This window comes from Muscardinus avellanarius (assembly GCF_963383645.1).
Source record: "Muscardinus avellanarius genome assembly, chromosome: 3".
Taxonomy (NCBI): Eukaryota; Metazoa; Chordata; class Mammalia; order Rodentia; family Gliridae; genus Muscardinus; species Muscardinus avellanarius.
Window position 1 is genome coordinate 68,052,940 of NC_137788.1, and position 21,432 is coordinate 68,074,371.

Sequence of the window (21,432 nt, forward strand, 5' to 3'; positions counted from 1 at the left end):
CCTGCACAGGTTCGAAGCCAGCCTCGCTGGCTTAAGAGACCCTGCTTCCAAATAAAAATATAGTGTAACCCGGAGGTAGATGGGTTTCCAGGAACCCCAGTACCACCAAAAAATAAACAAATAAAAATAAATAAATAAAAAGACAAGCCGGGCATGGCGGCACACACTTGTAATCCCCGCACTTGGGAGGCTGAGACGGGAGGATTACACAGGTTCAAAGCCAGCCTCAGCTACTTAGTGAGGCTCTCAGCGATTTAATAAGACTCTGTTTCCAAATTTAAAAAAAAAAACTACTTAAAACTAGGTCTGGGAGTATAGCCCGGAGTGAGAAAGCCTCTGGGTTCCATCCCCAGTAAAATAAATATATAAATAAATAAACAAACTAACTAACTAAAAAAGCCGGGCGTGGTGACACATGCTTGTAATCCCAGCATTCAGGAGACTAAGACTGGAGGATCATGGTCTGCAGACAGCCTCAGCTACTTAGTGAGGCCCTCTGCAACTCAGTGAGACCCGGTTTCAAAATAAAGAATAAAAAATAGGGCAGGGGGTGTAGCTCAAAGGTTGAATGCCCCTGGGTTCCATCCCCAGACCCGCAAAAAAAAAAAAAAAAAAAAAAAAAAAAGACTAAATAATAGGACTGGGGATGTAGTTTGGAGGTAGAACGCGCCTGGGTTCCATCCCTAGTATCACCAAAAAAAAAAAAAAAACGGGTGTGGTGGCGCATGCTTGTAATCTCAGCATTTGGGAGGCTGAGACAGGATAATAATGGTTCGCGGCCAGCCTCAGCTACTTAGTGAGGCTTTTTGAAACTTAGTGAGACCCTGTTTCAAACAGAGAATAAAAAAATAAGGCTGGGGGTGTAGCTCAGAGGTAGAATGCCCCTGGGTTCCATCCCCAGACCCGCAAAAAAAAAAAAAAAAAAAAAAATGGTGAAATCTCAACTCAGAGTCGGGGTTGGCGGGTCTACTGACTTTAGTAACTAAACACCCAGTGGTGGTTCAGACTTGCTTCCACCCAGGTTTTTAGACCTGTTTTGTTTGTTTGGTTTTGGTTTTTTTGGTGATACTGGGGATGAAACCCAGGGGCCTTTTACCTCCGGGCTCCACTCCCAGACCTATTTTCTATATTTTATATTTGGAAACAGGGTCTCTTAAGCCAGCAGAGGCTGGCTTCAAACCTGCGTGATTCTCCTGTCTCCACCTCCCAAGCGTGGATTACAAGTGTGTGCCACCACGCCCGGCTAGACCTGTCCACTGTTTGTCTTATTCTCTGCATCTCCCAGATTGTTACCCTTCGTGTTGGCCTCATTTCCTTCCTGCAGCAGGCTCATGTAGCAATCTCTTTAAACTAGTTTTATAATATTTTCATGTTCATTTCTTCATCTGATATTTTTTATAAATAGCCTTTTTATTTTCAATATGATCCACATAAAAAAACATAAATAAAAATAAATAGGTAGCCTTTTTAGGTAGACAGGGAACTAGATGGTGAACTAAGCCCAGAAGAGGTTAATGATGTGACCAGGTGTGGTGACACATGTTTGTTTTGATAGTCACCTTAAGTCTAAGACAGTATTTTATGACTTGCATTTCCCTAATGATTAGGGATATTAAGCACCTTTTTGTGTACTTTTGGCCATTTACATAGCCTCTTTGGAGAAATGTGCATGCAAGCCCATTATCCATCTTTTAATCAGGTTATTTGCCTTTCATTCTTGTGTTATAGAAGTTCTTTATATATTCTGGATATTAACTTGCTATCAGATTTTAAATTTGCACATATTTTCTCCCATTCTATGGATGGCCTTTCTCCTTTTTTCATTCTGTCCTTTAAGACAGAGAAATTTTTAATTCTGGCACCATCTGATTTACCTATTTTTACATTTTGTTGCCTTTGTAATAGTCGGCTTTCCATTGCTGTGACGAAACACCTAAGAAAGTCAATGTAAAGGAAGGAAGATAGAGCCAGGCGTGGTGGCGCACGCTTGTAATCTCAGCATTCGGGAGGCTGAGAAGGGAGGATCCAGGTTCACAGCCAGCCTCAGCTACTTAGGTGAGGCCCTTTGCAACTCAGTGAGACCCTGTTTCAAAATAATAAATTAAAAAAAAGGGCTAGGGGTGTAGCTCAGAAATACAATGCCCCTGAGTTCCATCTCCAGTTCCATAAATAAATAAATAAATAAATAAATAAATAAATAAATAAATAAATATTTTAAAAAACAAAGAAGGGAAGATGTATTGGGCTCACAATTTCAAAAGTTTCAGCCCATGACCACCTGGTTCAATCATTTCTGGGCCTGTAGTGAGGTAGCACATGACGGTGGGGACTGGAAACAGAGGGAGAGGAGTGGAGGGGGAATCAGGAATAAAAGATACCCTTCAGAGGCACACCTCTGGTGACCTGCTTCTTCCAATTAGTCCTCACCTCCTAAAGGTTGCACCACAGTGCTTGGTCACTGCTGGGTGACCAAGCCATCAGCACCTGGCATTTGGGAACATTGCAGATCTGAACCAGTAACACCTGTGCTTTTAGCAGCATGTGCAAGAAATCATTGCCAAAGACAAGGGCGTGAACTTTTCCCCCTGAATTTTCCTCTAAGAGTTTAGTAGTTTTAGCCCTCAAATGTATTTTGACCCATCTTGAGTTTCATTATTTGCATGTGGATATCTGGTTTCCCCAACACCGTTTGTTGAAAAGATCTTTCTGCTGGGTGTGGTGGCACATGCTTGTAATTTTAGTGCTTGGGAGGCTGAGACAGGAGGATCACACAGATTTGAAGCCAGCCTCAGCTACTTAGTGAGGCTCTCAGCAATTTAGTGAGACCCTGTTTCCAAATAAAATATAAAATAGGTCTGGGAGTATAGCCTGGCCATAAATGTGTTTCTTAAGTATAAAATATTATCCAGAACCAGGCATGGTGCCACACACCTGTAATCCTAGTACTTGGGAGGCTGAGACATAAGGATCACAGGTTCAAGGCCAGGCTCAACAACTTAGTGCGATCGTATTTTAAAACAAAAAATAAAACCGGGTGTGGTGGCACACACTTATAATCTCAGTACTTTGGGGGCTGAGAGAGGAGGAAGGTAGGTTTGAAGCCCACCTCAGCAATTTAGCAAGACCATGTTTCCAAATAAAAAATAAAATATAGCTGAAGGTGTAGCTCAGAGATAGAACACCCCTGGGTTCAATTCCTAGGCCCACCAAAAATTTTAAAATTTAAAGAAAGAAAGAAATGGCTGGGCGTGGTGGCGCACGCTTGTAATCCCAGCATTTGGGAGGCTGAGACCGGAGAATCGCTGTTCGTGGACAGCCTCAGCTACTTAGTGAGGCCCCCTACAACTCAGTGAGACCCTGTTTTAAAATAAAGAATAAAAAAAATCGGGCAGGGGGTGTAGCTCAGAGGTCAAATGCCTCTGGGTTCCATCCCCAGACCTGCAAAAAAAAAAAAAAAAAAAAGAAAGAGAAATAAAATGGGGCTAAGGGTATGACTCAGAGGTAGAATGCCTCAAGATTCAACCTCCAGTACAAAATAAAAATTATCCAGTTTAGGGATGCTCATTTTGTGCTTACATCTCACACAAACCTCTAAAATCCCTACCCCATTGCCTCTTCCTCCTTTGGTTGTCACCCAGTCAGGGGTTACACTGTAACCCAATCAGCTCTTTGCTCCTAGGGGTTGAACCCAAGAGCATTCTACCTTCAAGCTATAACCCAACCCTTTTTATTTATTTATTTATTTATTTATTTATTTATTTATTTAATTTTTTGGTGATACTGGAGATAGAACCCAGGGGCCTTCTACCTCTGGGCTACACTCCCAGACCTATTTTATATTTTATTTGGAAACAGGGTCTCTTAAGCCAGCTGAGGCTGCCTTCGAACCTGCGCGATCCTCCTGTCTCAGCCTCCCAAGCGCAGGGATTACAAGCGTGTGCCACCACACCCAGCCCTTTTTATTTATTTATTTTTGTGTGTGTGTGTGTGTGATATTAGGAATAGAACTCTGCCTCTGATATACCCCAGCCCTATTTTATTTTGAAACAGGATCTTGCTAAGTTGCTGAGTGCCTCCTTAAGGTGCTGAGACCGGCCTTGAACCTGCCATCTTCCTGTCTACAGCCTCAGGTGCACCACTGCACCGGCCCAGCCGAGCTCAGGGCTTTAGGCGGGCCCTAAATTGGCCCCCGGTTGTTGGGCCCTCTGGCCTTTGGGTAGGAATTCAGATCATCCTTGTGATCTGCTGTAAGTAAACAAAATTCCCTCTCCCACTCTGGTCCCCATTCAGACAGGTTTCAGGATGTGGCAGAAACAAGCCTAACTAGAAGGAAGGAAGGAAGAAAGGAAGGAAGGAAGAAAGGAAGGAAGGAAGGAAGGAAGGAAGGAAGGAAGGAAGGAAGGGAGGGAGGGTCACCAATCCAATGCCTCAACACTCTGAACCAATGCTAAACCGCAGGATACCATTTCAAAATATATGTGAGTCCTCGTTTTACTACTGCCCTAATGACCTCTGAGATGCCTAGATACCTTCAAAGACAGTCTTTTACATACTGCTGGGAAGAACTTACAAAGGCCAAAGTGAAACTGGTTTGCTACAGGGTACAGTGATTTTAGAATATTCCAGTATCAGTTCAGTCGGTGTGTATAAGAGCATGTTCACCCTTCCAAAGTGAGCACCTGCTTTAAACCTGACCAAAAGGACCCAGAGCCACCCAGGCATGGTGGTTGGTGCAGGTCTGTCATCCCAGGACTTGAGAAGCTGAAACAAGAAAATCGCAGGTCTAAAACAGCCTCTGCAACTTAACAAGAACCTTGGCAACCACGCAAAACCCTGCTTCAAAGCAAAAAATATATTTTAAAAAAAGGAGCCAGGTATGGTGGTACACACCTGTAATCCCAGTACCCGGGAGTCTGAGACAGGAAGATTGCAGGCTCACAGTCAGCTTCAGCAATTTAGTGAGGCTCTCAGCAACCCATCAAGACCCTGTTTCAAAATAGAAAATAAAATATCACGGGTTCGAAGCCAGCCTCAGCTACTTAGTGAGGCTCTCAGCAACTTAGTGAGACCCTGTTTCCAAATAAAATATTAAAAAAAGGTCTGGGAGTATAGCCCAGAGGTAGAAAGCCTCTAGGTTCCACCCCCAGTACCACCAAAATAAAAAATAAAATAGGAGCCAGGCATGGTGGCATATACCTCTAATCCCAGTACTTGGGAATCTGAAATGGGAGGATTGCAGGTTCATGGCCAGCCTCATCAACTTAAAAGACCCTCAGCAACTTAGACCCTGCTTCCACATTCTCAAAAATAAAATAAAACAGGGCTGGGAACGGGGTAGCTCAGAGGTGGAACACCCCTGCTTGGGGTCAATTCCCAGTTTGGGGGAAAGGGTTAGAGTAGGAGAAAAACAGAGGCTTCAATCACAGAAGCTACTATTGACGCTTTTGTGCCCTCCTGGGGCTCATCATCTGTTGAGTCTCCTCCAAATTACAGGCAAGAGATTAATTTGAAATTTGGCATTGATAAATGTAGACAACTCATTTTCTCCAGAGATTCAGAGTCATCAGCTGGCCTGAGAGCAGAGTGTTTCTCGCGCGCGCGTCAGGTCTGGGGCTATGTCTGCAGCTCAGTCAGGCCTGGGAGTGGTTTCCACCAGCCCAGGGAAATCTCACCAGCTTTCCTGCGTCACAGATGCCCGCGTCCTGACACAGGGGCCACCCGTGGCCTGCAGAATCCAGTTCAGTTTGTTAGACCGACGCCATTGTACTCCTATGGCTGAGCTCTCTGAGACAGGCTCAAGGTCCTCTGAGGATTCACTTGAATAACTGTATATGACAAGGCTAGATAGAGATCAGACACAAATTCAAGCTTATGTGCGTTTTCCCATCTTCTATTCCCAAGGCTGTTTTTCTCTCCCAATGAATTAACATCCAGGCAGACTGGGGCATATAGTGGTATGCCGTAGAAGGGAAGGGTGCACGTGTGTGGGTGGTGTGTGTGAGAAACAGGAGGCGAGGGAAGGAGGGAGGACTGTGCCTTCTGATCACGTTTCACCCCTGCCCAACGTGAGAACCAGGCCTCACGTAGCTTTGGAATAACAGGCCTGCACCCAGGGCCCGGCCGTGCAACTCCTGACCACAGGCAAGCCGCTTAACTTCAACAATCCTGGTTTTCTTTTCTATAAAATGTAGAATGAAAATGCCTATTTCAGTGTGTGTTGGGAAGATTGGGTGAAATTCTTGAAAAATACTTTTATATGTTTATAAACCTGCATAAGATGTTCAGCTTGTTTTTGGTTTGGGGTTTTTTTTTTGTTTGTTTGTTTTTGTTTTTTGAGGTACTGGGGATGGAACCTAGGGGCATTCTACCTCCAAGCGACACCTCCAGCCCTATTTTTTATTTTTTATTTTGAAACAGGGTCTCACTGAGTTGCAAAGGGCCTCACTAAGTTGCTGAGGCTGGTCTCGAACCCTGATCTTCCTGTCTTAGCCTCCCAAGTACTAGGATTAAAAGCGTGGGCCACCACACCCAGCTTAGTCTTTTTATTTTTGAAACAGGGTCTCACTGAGTTGAGAAGGGCCTCACTAAGTAGGCTGTCCGAGAACCTCAAACCTCAATCCTCCAGTCTCAGCCTCCTGAATGCTGGAATTACAAGCGTGTGCCACCATGCCCGGCTTGTATTTTTTTTTTGTTTTTTTTTTTTTTTTAATTGAGGATTGAACCCAAGGGCATCCTGCCTCAGAGCTACACCCCAGTCCTCCTTATTTATTTATTTATTTATTTTTAGTTTATTTTAATTTGGAAACGGGTCTGGCTGAGGCTAGCCTCAAACCTTCCATATTCCTGTTTTATCCTCCCAGTACTAGAATTACAGGTATGCACTACCATGCCCATTTTAATTTTTTATTTATTTTCTTATTTATTTATTGGGGGGCCAGGGATTGAACCCAGGGGCATTCTACCTCTAAGCTACACCTCTACCCCTTTTTATTTACTTATTTTTGAAACAGGATCTCACTACATTGCTGAGGCTGGCCTCAAACCTGTGGTTCTTCTGTCTCAACTTCCCAAATACTGGGAAATACAGGCGTGCTCCATAACACCTGACAAAGTTCAGCTAATTAATAGTATTTTTAATAATGTTTTTCTAGCTATAAAAATAAAAGTTAAAAGCCGGGCGTGGTGGCGCATGCTTGTAATCCCAGCATTCGGGAGGCTGAGACCTGAGGATCGCAGTTCGCAGACAGCCTCAGCTACTTAGTGAGGCCCTCTGCAACTCAGTGAGACCCAGTTTCAAAATAAAGAATAAAAAATAGGGCAGTGGGTGTAGCTCGGAGGTCAAATGCCCCTGGGTTCCATCCCCAGACCCGCAAAAGAATAATAAATAAATAAATAAATAAATAAATAAATAAATAAATAAAAGTTAAAGCTGAGCATGGTGGCACACACCTGTAATCCAGTACTTGGGAGACTGAGACAGAAAAATTGCAAATTCAAGGCCAGCCTCAGCAACTTAGTGAGACCCTCAGGACTCAGTGACACCAGTTTCAAATAAAAAATAAAGCCGGGCATGGTGGCGCACGCTTGTAATCCCAGCATTCCGGAGGCTGAGACCGGAGGATCGCGGTTCGCGGACAGCCTCAGCTACTTAGTGAGGCCCTCTGCAACTTAGTGAGACCCTGTTTCAAAATAAAGAATAAAAAAATAGGGCAGGGGATGTAGCTTGGAGGTCAAATGCCCCTGGGTTCCATCCCCAGACCCACAAAAATAAATAAATAAATAAATAAATAAATAAATAAAATAAAAAATAAAACAGGACAGGGGATATAATGCAGAGGTATAATGCCCTAGGTTCAATCCTCAGTAATGAGAGAAAAAGAAGAGGAATATTATATAAATAGAAATAATATGCTGGATGTGGTTTTGCAGCCTTGTAATCCCAGTGCTTGGGAGGCTAAGACAGGAGGATCCCAGGTTCGTGGCCAGCATCAGCTATTTGGTGAGACCCTCTGCAACTTAGTGACCTATTTCAAAATAAAGAATAAAAAATAGGGCTGGGGGTATATCTCAGAGGTAGAATGCCCCTGAGTTCAATGCCCAGTACCGCAAAAAAAAGAAAAAATAATATGCAAAAGTATAAAAAATTTAACTAACCACCAATAGGTAATATTTATTAACATTTTGATATATGTTTTTTCAGTCTTTATTTCGCCATTTTATATAATTAGAACCATCTAGAATATAATAATGGCCGTTATCTTTTTGATCATTTACAGTATACTGGGAATTGAACCAAATACGTCACATATTTCATTTGATTAATCTCACAACCTACTCAGTAGGTGTCATTACCCTTACCTGATAGATTATTCTTATCTGGAGGAAGCCTGTGTACTTAGCCCGGCTGCCTGGCATTAAACTGAAACACTTTCTTGTTTAAACTCAATCTCCAACCTAACAGCAGCCAAACTAAACACAGAGATGTAGACCCAGGCACACCACTTCTCAGCATCTTCCCAAAGGAGCTGAAGTCAAAATACCGCAGTGAGACATGCACAGCCACTTCTAGAGCAGCACAGTTCACAATAGCCATGTTGTGGAGCCAGCCTAGGTGTCCCTCAGCAGAGATATCGAGGGCAAAAGTGGAGTTTTCTCAGCTTTAAGAAGAACAAAATTATGACATTTGCAAGAAAATGGGTGGAAGTAGAAAATATTATGCTGAAACCAGCCAGTCACAGAAAGGCAAGGGTCGTATGTTTTCTTTCATATGGGGAAATTAGAACACAAACAGGAAGCAAACAGACAAATGAGAGAAAACAGTAAAATAGTGGAAGGAGTTTGGGGGAAAGAAACCAGGAGGGGAAAAAAACAAGGACCGAGGGAGGGGACTGTTGAAATAAGATCACGTCCATACAGGATTTCCTTGCCAATCTCACTTACATGAATAGGAGGAAGGATAAAGGGGGCAGTATCTGGAGGGAATGCACCAAGTGCTGTGTGCACGTGTTTGTATCAAGTTGAACCTATGATGTATAATTACAATACACCAGTAAAAAGTTTGTTTTGGTTTGGGTTTTTTTTTGTTGTTGTTGTTTTTTTTTTTTTTTTTTTTTTTTTTGGTGCTACTTGGGGTAGAACTCAGAGCCTTTCTACCTCTGGGCTCTACTCCCAGACCTACTTTATATTTTATTTGAAAACAGGATCTCACTAAGTTGCTGAGAGCCTCACTAAGTAGCTGAGGCTGGCTTTGAACCTGTGTGATCCTCCTGTCTCAGCCTCCCAAGCACGGGGATTACAAGCGTGCACCACCACACCCGGCATAAAAGTATTTTGTGTGTGTGTGTGTGTGTGTGTGTGTGTGTGTGTGTGTGTGTGTGGTACTGGGAACGGAACCCAGGGGCATTCTACCTCTGAGCTACATCCCAGGGGCATTCTACCTCCGAGCTACATCCCCCTGGTTCTATTTTTTATTCTTTATTTTGAAACAAGGTCTCACTGAGTTGCAAAGGGCCTCACTAAGTAGTAGCTGAGGCTGTCCTTGAACCGCAATCCTCCTGTCTCAGCCTCCCAAATGCTGGGGTTACAAGCGTGCACCACCATGCCCGGTTTAAAAGTTTTTGTTTTTTCTTAAGTAAAATGCATAGACCTGCTATGACTTTCCTTTCCCAGAAAGCTCAGCTGAGCTTTCTTTTCCCAGACTTTCTTTTGCTATGACTTTTTTTTTTTTTGCTATGACTATTTTTTTTGCTATGACTTTCTTTTCCCAGAAAGCTCTGCCTTCAGAGCACACACATTCTTTTACTGGATTTGTGAATGACGACATTATGTCCCCTCTGGCTACTCGTGTGTTTGAGGGCAGGGGCAGGGGGTACTGGGAATTGAACCCCGGCTCACTCTACCACTGAACTAAAAAATCCCAGCCCTATTTATTGATTTACTCATTCATTCATGGCACAGAGGATTGAACCCAGGGGCAATCTACCTCCAAACTGTACCCTCAGCCCTATATTACTTTTTATTTTAAACTTGGGTCTTGCTAAGTTGGTGTGGATTTTGCTGCAACATTGTTGAGGCTGTCCTTGAACCTGAGATCCTCCTGTCCCAGTCTCCCAAGGACTGGAATTATGAACACATGCCACTGCGGTCAGCTAATTTTTAATTTCTTTTTTTTTTTTTTTTGATTTTTGTTCTGGTACTGAGGATTGAATCCAATGTCGTTCTACCGTGGAGCTACAACCCTAACCCTTTTTATTTTTTATTTTGAGGCAGGGTCTCTCTAAATTACCGAGGTTCTCACTAAGTTTCTGAGGCTAGCCTTAAACCTGTGATGCTCCTATCTCAGCCTCAAGTCCTGGGTGGGCGTCACCACAAGTGACCCCCTGACTGCTCTTAACTCTTGTACTTCGTCAGCAGACACCGCGATTCTGTTTATAAATGTGTTCTAAGCGTTAGCATGAGCTCTTCAAGTGTCTGTGTCTGGCCAAGGGACTGTGTACTTGGTCAGTTCTAGGTGCTTGGGGTTGTGGGGAGCCTGGGGCCACTTGGGGTTTCCCTGCTCTCTTCTTCTGAATCTGGTTTACTGCAGACACTCAGCTGTGGTGGTGGTGTGAGGCAGAAAGTATGGTGGCACTATTTCTTTTTTCTTTTTTTTTTTTTTTTTTTGGTGGTACTGGGGGTGGAAACCAGGGGCTTTTCTGCCTCCAGGCTATACTCCCAGACTTATTTTACACTTTTATTTGTTTGTTTGTTTGTTTGTTTTTTCGGGTCTGGGGATGGAACCCAGGGGCATTCGACCTCCGAGCTACAACCTGCCCTATTTTTTTATTCTTTACTTTGAAACCGGGTTTCACTGAGTTGCGGAGAGCCTTACTAACTAGCTGAGGCTGTCCACGAACCGCAATCCTAAAGTCTCAGTCTCCTGAATGCTGGGATTACAAGCTTGTGCCACCATGCCTGGATATATACTTTTATTTGGAAACAGAGTCTAAGTTGTTGAGAGCCTTACTAAGTAGCTAAGGCTGGCTTTGAACCTGTGCAATCCTCCTGTTTCATCCTCCCGTCTCAGCCTCCCAAGCGCGGGGATTACAAGCATGCACCACCACGCCCGGCTTTGGCACTATTTCTAATAGGCTGCATCTTCTGGCCTGAAGGACTGGCCCAGACTCCTCTCTTTATGAGATACCCAGAGGAAGGAGTCAGTCCCTATAGGAGAAGCACACTACCCGGTGGGGCATCTACTCTTTTCAAACCCAAATCTGACCATAAGGGGATTTTACAGCTCTAATGGATGAACCAAGGCCCACATTAAATAATATTAGTGCTGGGCATGGTGACATACACTTGTAAACCCAGTACCTGTCCGAGGCTGAGACAGGAAGATCACAAGTTCAAGACCAGCATCATCAACTTAGCAAGATCCTGTTTCCAAATTAAAATTCTAAAAAATAGGGCTAGAGGTGTAGCTCAGAGGTACTACAAAAATAAAACAATAACAATGATAATAGCTCACATTTATGTTGTGTTTGAAATGGTTAGGAACTTTACATGTATTAACTCATTTAACATTTACAATGCTCCAGTGAGGGTGTGTGTGTGTGTGTGTGTGTGTGTGTGTAGGTGTGTAGCCGGGGATCAATTCCAGAATCTTATGCGTGCTAGGGAAGCACTCTACTACTGAGCTATTTCTCTAGCCTTTATGCTATTTTTTTTTTTTTTTATCCTGGGGATTGAACCCAGGGGCGCCCTACCTTGAAGTCATTTCCTCAGTCCTATTTTATTTTGTATTTTGAAACAAGGCCTTGCTGGATTGGTTGCTGAGAGTCCCGCTAAGTGCTGAGGCTGGTCTTGAACTTGTGATCCTCCTGTCTCATCTTCCCAAGTACTGGGATCACAAGTGTGCACCACCACACCAGGCTATTCTCTTCATTTTTTAAATAAAACAGAAACAGCTGGAGAGCAATTTTGTTCTTCTCAACAAAAGAGTTGCTGGGAGCACAGACAGATCCTGCCTCAGGAGTGTCCCCACTGAATCAGAGGCACACCAAGGGGGGGTCAAAAGAGAGCAGAACAAGTGTCCCCTCCCTCTCCACTGGAACGACCAAGGACAGGCCATTGTCACAAGTCCACTGAGGAGTGTAAGGAGGGTGCTGACCCCACCTGGATCCCCAAAGGCAGCAAGAGCCAACTTCTCAAACATAGGATAGGCAACTCCACACTCACCAGCAGCCCACTTCCCACCGTCCCACCCTCCTCTCCTGGCCCTGACCACCGGACATCTTGACTGAGCCCCATTCTGTAGGCCTGGCTCGCCTCGCTGGGGTGAAGTCCCTGGCTTTCACACTACGCACAGTGGCTCGGCTCTGTCATGAACCAGTCCTTAGGAGACTGAAGCAAAGTGGCCTGGAGCTTCCACTTCCTCAGGCATTCCTAGCACCAGTGTCTGATTGGAAAGCCCTGCGTGCCACTGTGATGGTTTCACTTATTTACCGTACGTAGGGAAAGTGATCGTGGTCACTCAAGGGCAATAGTGGCAGTTGCAACTCGAGATGGTTGTGGTCAGATCGAGCTGAATCCTGGCACCTTCCAAGTACCCTGTGTGCTAGTGGAGGTCCTGGGTCCCAGAGGCCATCAAAAACCCAGAGATGCTGGTGACAGAATTCCTGAAATGCTGGCAGAGTGTTGTCTGCAATCATCTGCAATCCTTTGGGGCAAGTTCTCTGTTCTCCTGATCACCTGAGTTAGAGGAGAGCCACCATCCGGTGACAGAAAGACACAGCAAGGAGCCAGAGAGCTGCCCCAAGAGTTTTTCTACATTTTATATCAAAGCAGTTTGGAAAAACCATTTCCCCAAACATTTTGAAGATTTTAGGTATTAAAATAAAAATGTCAAAATAAAATAGAAATGTTACTTCCAATTGGAATGTCCCCAAGGGCAGCTCTGTGCATAGGAAGAGAGTGCTGATTCAAGAAAGAGAGAGGACCAGCCCCATAATTTTGGTCCAAGGAAATGGCCTGGTAGGGCAGCTTCTCAAACTATTAGATTATAAAGAATTACTTGGGCATTTTGGTAAAATGCAGACTTTGGTCAGGTTGGTGAGTATTGTGCCTGAAACTCCGTATTTGTTTGTTTATTTTTGTGTGTGGTATTGAGGATTGAACCCAGCGACATTCCACCTCTGAGCTACACCCCAATCCCTTTTTATTTTGAAACAGGGTCTCATCATCGTTAAGTTGTGGAGGGCCTCAGTAAGTAGCTAAGGCTGGTCTGGAACCTGTCTCAGCCTCCCACGTACTGGGGTTACAGGTGTGTGCCACCACACCCAGCTGAGACTGCATTTTGTGTGTTTGTGTGTGTGCACGTGTGTGTGTGTGTGTGTAACCACGAATTACACCGTAGGACATTTTACCTCTGAGCTATACCCTCTGCGGTATTTTTTTTTTTTTTAAACAGGATCTCACTAAGTTGCAGAGGGCTTCACAAGGTGGCTGATGCTGGCTGCAAACCCATGATCCTCCTGTCTCAACCTCTCAGGTACTGGGATTACGGGGCATGTCCCACCAAACCCACTGAGACTCTGAATTTCCAAAGCTCCCAAATCCGCTGGGCGTGGTGGTGCACACTTGTAATCCCAGCATTTGGGAGGCTGAGACAGGGTCATGGTTTGTGGCCAGGCTCAGCTACTACTTAGTGAGGCCCTTTGCAACTCAGTGAGACCCTGTTTCAAAATAAAGAATAAAAAATAGGGCTGGGGGTGCAGCTCGGAGGTCAAATACCCCCGAGTTCCATCCCCAGTACTGCAAAAGTAAATAAGTAAATAAATAAATAAAGCTCCCAAATCCTATGTTGACGATCCTCTGTCCATACTTCTGAATCAAAGCAGCCTCTCAGCTCTGTGCTTATTTTGGTCCAGAGAGTCATTTACTACCAGCTCCTGCTTACATAAACATAATCTCTGTTTGTGCCTGAACGAGTCCCGAAGTTGTCTTTCCTGTCCCTAAGGGTGGCCTGATAATGACCCAGGCAGCCCCCGCCAGAAATTGTTTAGCTGAGAGCACTGTTAAGGAACCCTAAACTACCTCCCAAGCATGCCCTCTGCTGGTGAACAGGGATAATTTTCTCCTAAACCATCATGGGCCTTTTCCTGTTTCAAAATAAAGAATAAAAAACAGGGCTGGGGGTGTAGCTCAGAGGTCAAATGCCACTGGAGTCCATCCCCGGTACTGCAAAAAATAAAATAAATTAAATAAATTAAATAAATTGAAAAATAATAATGATGACTGTGGGCGGGATGGAGATCTGGTTAGCTTTGCCTCAATGGCTATGGAAAGGCCCTCCCTGAGGAGGACCCGTAACACACCCCATATACCTCCCTTTAGTGTGGAGGAGACTGTGATCGCCCTGGGAACACAATCCTGCCTTGTGTCCTCAGCCTAGTGACACAAGGCGAGGCAGCGTGGGAAAGGCCTGGAGGGGGTCCCTGCAGTACAGTCCCCGCCTGTGCTGTGACTCAGGTCTGGGCTCCTGCGAGGAAAGAGGCCACAAAACCGAAGAGCGTGGGCCCCAGGCCCTCCGGGAACACCTGCAGGGTGGGGGCCTGATCTGTTGTGCTCTGCCCCCCACCCCAGATTGGAGACCCGCACCTGGTGATCTGCATGGACTGCTCGGCAGACACCATGACCAACCGCCTGCTGCAAAGGACCCAGAGCAGCAGCGAGAGCGCGGACGACGCCACCCAGACCATTGCCAAGCGCCTGGAAACCTACTACCGAGCCTCCATCCCCGTGATGGCCTACTACGAGACCAAGACGCAGCTGCGCAAGGTGGGTGGCTCTGCCCGCGGAGGGCACCTAACACATTCTTTTCTCGTATGTATGTATGTATGTATGTATGTTTTATGTATGTATTTTTATTGTTTGTTTGTTTATTTATTTTGGTCCTGGGGATTGAGCCCAGGGGCATTCTACCTTCAAGCTATACCCCTAGACCCTCCCCCTTTTTGTGGTACTGAGAGGATTGAACTCAGGGATATTCTACCTCCAAGCTACACCTCCAGCCCTATTTTCTTATTCTTTTGAAACAGGGTCTCACTGAGTTGCAAAGGGCCTCACTAAGTAGCTGAGGCTATTCTCAAACCCGGATCCTCCTGCCTCAGCTACCCGAATGCTATGTACCACCAGGGCCGGCTTACCCCCAAGCCCTTTTTTAGGTTTTATTTTGAAACCCGATCTCACTAAATTGCAGGGGCTGGCATTAAACCTAGGATCCTCCTGTCCCGACCTCCCAAGTACTTGAATTATAGGCATGTACCACCACACCTGGCTGCACTTTTTCTTTTCTTTTCTTTTCTTTTTTTTTTTTTTTTTTTTTTTTTTTTGGTGGTACTGGGGGTGGAACCCAGGGACTTTCTACCTCCAGGCTATACTCCCAGACCTATTTTATATTTTATTTGGAAACAGGGTCTCACTGAGTTGCCGAGAGCCTCACTAAGTAACTGAGGCTGGCTTCGAACCCATGCGATCCTCCTGTCTCAGCCTCCCAAGCGCTGGGATTACAAGCATGCCCCACCATGCCCAGCTGCACTTTTTCTTTTCTAAGAAGAAAAAAAAAAAAAGACTAGAAAGATTGGTTATGGGATCTGAAAGTTAGAGGTGCATGCCGGTGTAGAATCAGAGGCAAAATATAACTAACTCTCTTCCTTTCTTCACTATTGTCTCAATCAGAATTAAATATCTGGCATCATACAGACCATAAAAAGTTGGTCATATAAGTTTCATAGGTGTCACTTTTTTTGCAGAACCCAACCCCCCTCCTTCCAAGAAAAAGAGAAAAAGATAGGAAGGTGTGAGACATAGGTTGTGCCTCAGACTCTCTGGGCAACCTCGGCTGAACAGGATGAGCCAAAAGACTTGCTCTAGATCCAAGATTCCAGGCGTTTGGATTCATGAGTTTACAGAGTGTGTCATTGGCCCTGGCTCCTCTGTTACAATTTCTCCAGATCACTCATGTTTGGGGCAGCAGTTCCTGGGGCCGGGGGAGGGCCATTCTGTGAAGCAGTAGAGGTGTGGGGAGGTGGTGGTGTCAACCTAATGTTCACCAGTTCTAATCTGTGTTGCGTCACCATTAGTGTCCGGTATTTGGGAAACTACCCAGTCCCGTCTTCCACTCTTACCGTAACTGTGTGCCAGGCACCCGTGGTCCACCGGTGGCCCTGGGGGGTCGATGCGGCTCTTGCCTGCAGAGGTAGGAGGTAGGGCAGCGTAGAGTAAGGGTGATTGGCAGCCGTGGGGCGGAAGTGTGGGGTGGAAGCAAGCGCAGAGGGAGTTTTATTCAGTCTTAGGCTACCCGAGAAGGACTTGGAGTGTCCCAGGTACCCCAAGGAGGGCAGGACACTCCACACCGAAGAAGCCCCAGTGACAAAGTCAAGAGGAATATGTCACATCACTGAGCTGTGACATGAAGTGCCAGGAAAGAGAGGGGCACAGATGCAAGCCAGGACCAGATCAAGAGGAGCTTTGGGTAGGAACAAGTACCTGCCCCGTGGTGAGTGATGGAAGCTACCAGAGGGGACAGGCGTAATCAGGGCTCAGGTCCAGAAGCTCACGCCATCACCCTGTGGAGAGGGGACCTGAGAGGAAATGCGAGGGCAGCCCTGGAGGCTGCGGCAGACAGCAGGGGCAAAGTCCTGAGGACACGAACCGGGGAGAGAAGCTGGGCATGGTGGTACCCGCTGGCAGTCCCAGTATTTGGAAGGCTGAGACAAGAAGATCATAGACTCTAGGCCAGCCTCAGCAACTTAGTGAGGCCCTGTTTCAAAATAAAAAGTAAAAAAGGCACACACCTGTAACCCCAGTACTTGGGAAACTGAGACAGGAGGATTGCAGGTTCAAGGCCAACCTCAGCAACTTAATGAGACCCTGTTTTAAAATAAAAAATAAAAAGGGCTAAGCTGGGTGTGGTGATGCATGCCTGGAATACCCATACTCGGGAAACTAAGGAGGATTGTGGGTCTGCAGATCCTCCTGTCTCAGCCTCCTGAGTACTGGGATTCCAAGCATATGCCACCACACCCCATTTCTAAGCCATCTTTTTTTTGTGTTTGTGGGTTTGGAGATGGAACCCGGGTACATTTGACTTCTGAGCCACACACCTGCCCTATTTTTTTTTTTAATTCTTTATTTTGAAACAGGGTCTTACTAAGTTGCAGAGGACCTCACTAAGTAGCTGAGGCTGTCCAAGAACCGTGATCCTCCGGTCTCAGCCTCCCAAATGCTGGGATTACGAGTGTGCACCACCATGCCTTGCTTAAGCCATCTTAATAATCCAATTTTTAGGATCCAAAAAAGTCCAGGGTCTACATGTCTGAAAGGTGCCTCTTGATATGATTTAGCGATGCCAAATGCTTCCTGGGATGTTTTGTGTAACCTCTTAGTTTGCCATATAGAAGAAAGACTTAGACCATTAAAAACAATAGTTGGGCATGGTGGCGCACGCTTGTAATACCAGCATTTGGGAGGCTGAGACAGGAGGATCACAGTTCACGGACAGCCTCAGCTACTTAGTGATGCCCTTTGGAACTCAGTGAGACCCTGTTTCAAAATAAAGAATAAAAATTGGGCTGGGGGTGAAGTTCAGAGGTAGAATGCCCCTGAGCTCCATCCCCAGTACCACAAAGAAAGAGAGAGAGAGAGAGAGAGAGAGAGAGAGAGAGAGAGAGAGAGAGAATGAGAATAAAAACAAACAAAAAGTGCATTTACAAGAGCATAGTCTTAAGAATTCAGGATTGTAAAGACCTTTCTAAGACTAGATCGTTGCCGGGCGTGGTGGCGCACGCTTGTAATCCCTGCGCTTGGGAGGCTGAGGCAGGAGGATCGCACAGCTTTGAAGCCAGCCTCAGCTACTTAGTGAGGCTCTCAGCAACTTAGTGAGACCGTGTTTTCAAGTAAAGTATAAAATAGGTCTGGGAGTATAGCCTGGAGGTAGAAAAGCTCCTGGGTTCCACCCTCAGTACTATACACACAAAAAAACTAAATAAATAATAAAGCTTTAAAAAAAAAAAAAAGACCAGATGGCCCAGTGCTTTTTACCTTTTGAGCATCCTCGGACACACAGCGAGTATCCAAATAGAAGGGGCTTGGTGATGCTATAAAATCTGCAAAGGTGGGGTAATCCCTAAACAACTCAGAACTCAGCCAACTTCAGAGTCATAAAAGCCCTTTTTTCTTTATTTACCAGTAAATGGCTCCATTGACAAACTCACGGAACTGAGCCTCAATGGGCTCACATGATTTTTATCCCCTAGGTCTCATTTTGGAGAGGGAAGATGTTTGAAATTTATTATACCTATCAAGGCCTTTAAGTTACAAACCCATCCCTCAGCTCTCTCAAGTCTTTTTTTTTTTTTTTTTTTTTTTTTTTTGTGGTACTGGGGTTCCTGGAAGCCCTTCTACCTCTGGGCTACACTCCCAGACCTATTTTTACATTTTTATTTGGAAACAGGGTCTCCTAAACCAGCGCGCACGGCTGGCTTCGAAACTTCACGATCCTCCTGTCTCTGCCTCCCAAGCGCGGGGATTACAAGCGTGCGCCACCATGCCTGGCCTTTTTTTTTTTTTTTTTTTTTTTTTTTTAACAGTACTAGGGATGGAACCCAGGGGCATTCTACCTTCGAGCTATATACTCCCAGGCCTATTTTTTATTTATTTATTTATTTTTGAAACAGGGTCTCACTGATTTGCAAAGGGCTTCACTAAGTGGTAGGTGAGGCTGTCCTCGAACTGCAATTCTCCTGTCTCAGCCTCCCAAATGCTGGGATTACAAGCGTGCACCACTAGTCTTTTAACTGGCTCTCTCTTATTTACATTAGGTAGAGCACCTGGATCATGACTCTGGGTTGCCTGAGGAGCAGCTTCCTTATTTTTCAAAAGTGTCTGTCTGCTCTCTTGCTCCCGGGCAACAAGGGGGAGGAGTTGGGACACTCCTCTTCTTTCCCATCTTACATCTAAACTCCTAGCAATATTTCTTTTTTTTTTTTTTTGTGGTACTGAGGTGAAACCCAGGGGTTTTCTACCTCTGGGCTACACTCCCAGACCTTCTTTATATTTTATTTGGAAACAGAGTCTCACTAAGTTGCTGAGAGCCTCACTAAGTAGCTGAGGCTGGCTTCGAACCTGTGCAATCCTCCTGTCTCAGCCTTCCAAGCACGGGGATTACAAGCGTGCGCCACCACACCCGGCTGAAAGAATTTATTATTGAATAAATAACAAGTGTAGCCTTTTGAATGAAAAGCACCAATGCTGGCCAAGCACACCTTGGCAGAGAAAATACCTGCCTGGGCATCGCAGAGCCCCACCTAGCTTTGTGAACACCAGGACCACATCACTCACAGCTAGGTTCATGGCTTGTATAGCAAAAAAGGATTCCTTTTTTTTATTTTCCCCGGTACTGGGGATGGGACCCAGAGGCATTCTACCTCTAAGCTACATTTCTTTTCTTTTCTTTCTTTCTATTTTTTTTTTTTTTTTTTTTTTTTTTTTTTGCTGATACTGGGGTTTCTGGAAGCCCTTCTACTTCCAGGCTACACTACCAGACCTATTTTATATTTTTATTTGGAAACAGGGTCTCTTAAGCCAGCGCAGCTGGCTTCGAACCTGTGCGATCCTCCTGTCTCCGCCTCCCAAGCACGGGGATTACAAACATGCGCCACCACGCCCGGCTTTATTCATTTTGAAACAGGGTCTCACTACGTTACAGAGGGCCTCACTAAGTAGCTGAGGCTGTCTGCAAACTGGCGATCCTCCTGTCTCATCCTCCCAAGTATTGGGATTACTAGCGTGTACCACCATACACAGCTAGCAGAAAAGAATTTCAGCAAAGCCAGTCAGAGACAGAGATAGAGGTTTATTTAGTAAAGCAAGAAATATACATTCAAGATAGAATGCGGGCCACTTCAAAAGTGAGAGAGGCATTTGGAGGACCATGGCTCTCTTTTTTTTTTTTTTTTTTTGCGGGTCTGGGGATGGAACCCAGGGGCATTCGACCTCCGAGCTACACCCCCTGCCCTATTTTTTATTCTTTATTTTGAAACTGGGTCTCACTGAGTTGCAGAGGGCCTCACTAAGTAGCTGAGGCTGTCTGTGAACCGCGATCCTCCAGGTCTCAGCCTCCCAAATGCTGGGATTACAAGCGTGCGCCACCATGCCAGGCCATGGCTCTCTTTTTATAGAAGACTTTCTCGTGAGGGGTGGGCAGGGGCAGTGTATAAAAATGGTAAAAGTCCGCAGTCACCGCGTTTGCAGTGTTATAGTCATCATCCTGTCCCAATGGGATGATCGGGAGGGAAGGTGGGAAACCCTCAAGAACTGTAAAATTTCAGATTAAAACACTTGGGAATTTTTTTCTAATTAAAAAACTATTACATGCTTAGCTGGATGTTCATAACTATAATCCCAATACTTGGAAGGTTGAAACAGGAGGATTGCAGATTGAAGGCCAGCCTCAGAAATTTAGGTATACCCTTAGCAATTGAGCATGATGCTGTTTCAAAAATAAAGAAGTGTTGGAGATGTAGCTCAGAGGTAAAACGCCCCTGGGTTCAATTCCTAGTACCAAAAGAAAAAAATAATAATAATAAACAAAGGTAGCACATGCTCATTCTAGAAAATACAGAAAACTAGGTAAAGCCAATGTGGTGGAATACACCTGTAATCCCAGTATTTGGGAGGATAAGACAGGAGGATCACAGGTTCCAGGCCAGCCTCAGCAATTTATGAGGATCCTGTTTCAAGCAGTTTAGCAAAACTCTGTTTCAAGATAAAAAATTAAAAGGGTGGGGGATATAACTTGAAGGTAGAATGTCCTTGGATTCAATACCTAGTACCTCCCCCCCCCAAAAAAAAAAAACAAAAAGAAATCTTGGTACATGTTTTGGACCATTTTCTACAAATATTTTTGCTATGAAAAATTTTTTCTGTACTAAGGATTAAACCAAGGGGCCTTCTACCTCCAAGCTACACCCCCAGAACTTTTCATTTTTTTGTTTTGAAGCAGAGTCTCACTAGGCTGTTGAGAATCTTGTTAAATTGCTATGGCTGGTCTTAAAGCTGAAATCCTGCCATCTCAGCCTTCCAAATACTGGGATTACAAGTGCGCATCACCATGCCCAGCTGCTATGAATTTTTAAACCACGATTGTGACTAAGAATATTGATGTAGACTACTTGGTGCAGGTAGTAGGCACCAAATAAAGTTGGCCTAACTGGAAACATAAGACTTAATTGTAGGATTATCCAACTGAAAACTGAAATTCAGGAGCCCCCCAGGAGGGCTGCAGAACTGTCATGGGAGAAGAGTTGATTCCCCAAATCAGGACGGCAGGGTCTTTGGCTTATGCGATAGAAAAGAAGTTCAGCACATAAACAGAGATTTATTTAGGAG

General features: G+C 45.0%; 1 protein-coding gene across 6 annotated transcripts in view; it reads left to right on the plus strand.

Moving 5' to 3' along the window:
• Positions 1-21,432, plus strand: part of AK5 (adenylate kinase 5) — a gene marked incomplete at both ends in the record, with an annotated part of 316,611 nt that overhangs the window by 288,064 nt on the left and 7,115 nt on the right. For 3 of the 6 annotated variants that reach the window (XM_080692433.1, XM_080692436.1, XM_080692438.1), the window contains one exon: positions 14,626-14,820. The exons of 1 other annotated variant lie outside the window; for it this stretch is intronic. In XM_080692433.1, the coding sequence (XP_080548559.1) occupies positions 14,626-14,820 (195 nt within the window). Of the gene's footprint in view, positions 1-14,625; positions 14,825-21,432 lie in introns of all 6 variants that reach the window. 2 more of the 6 variants (XM_080692434.1, XM_080692435.1) reach the window with 1 other exon arrangement.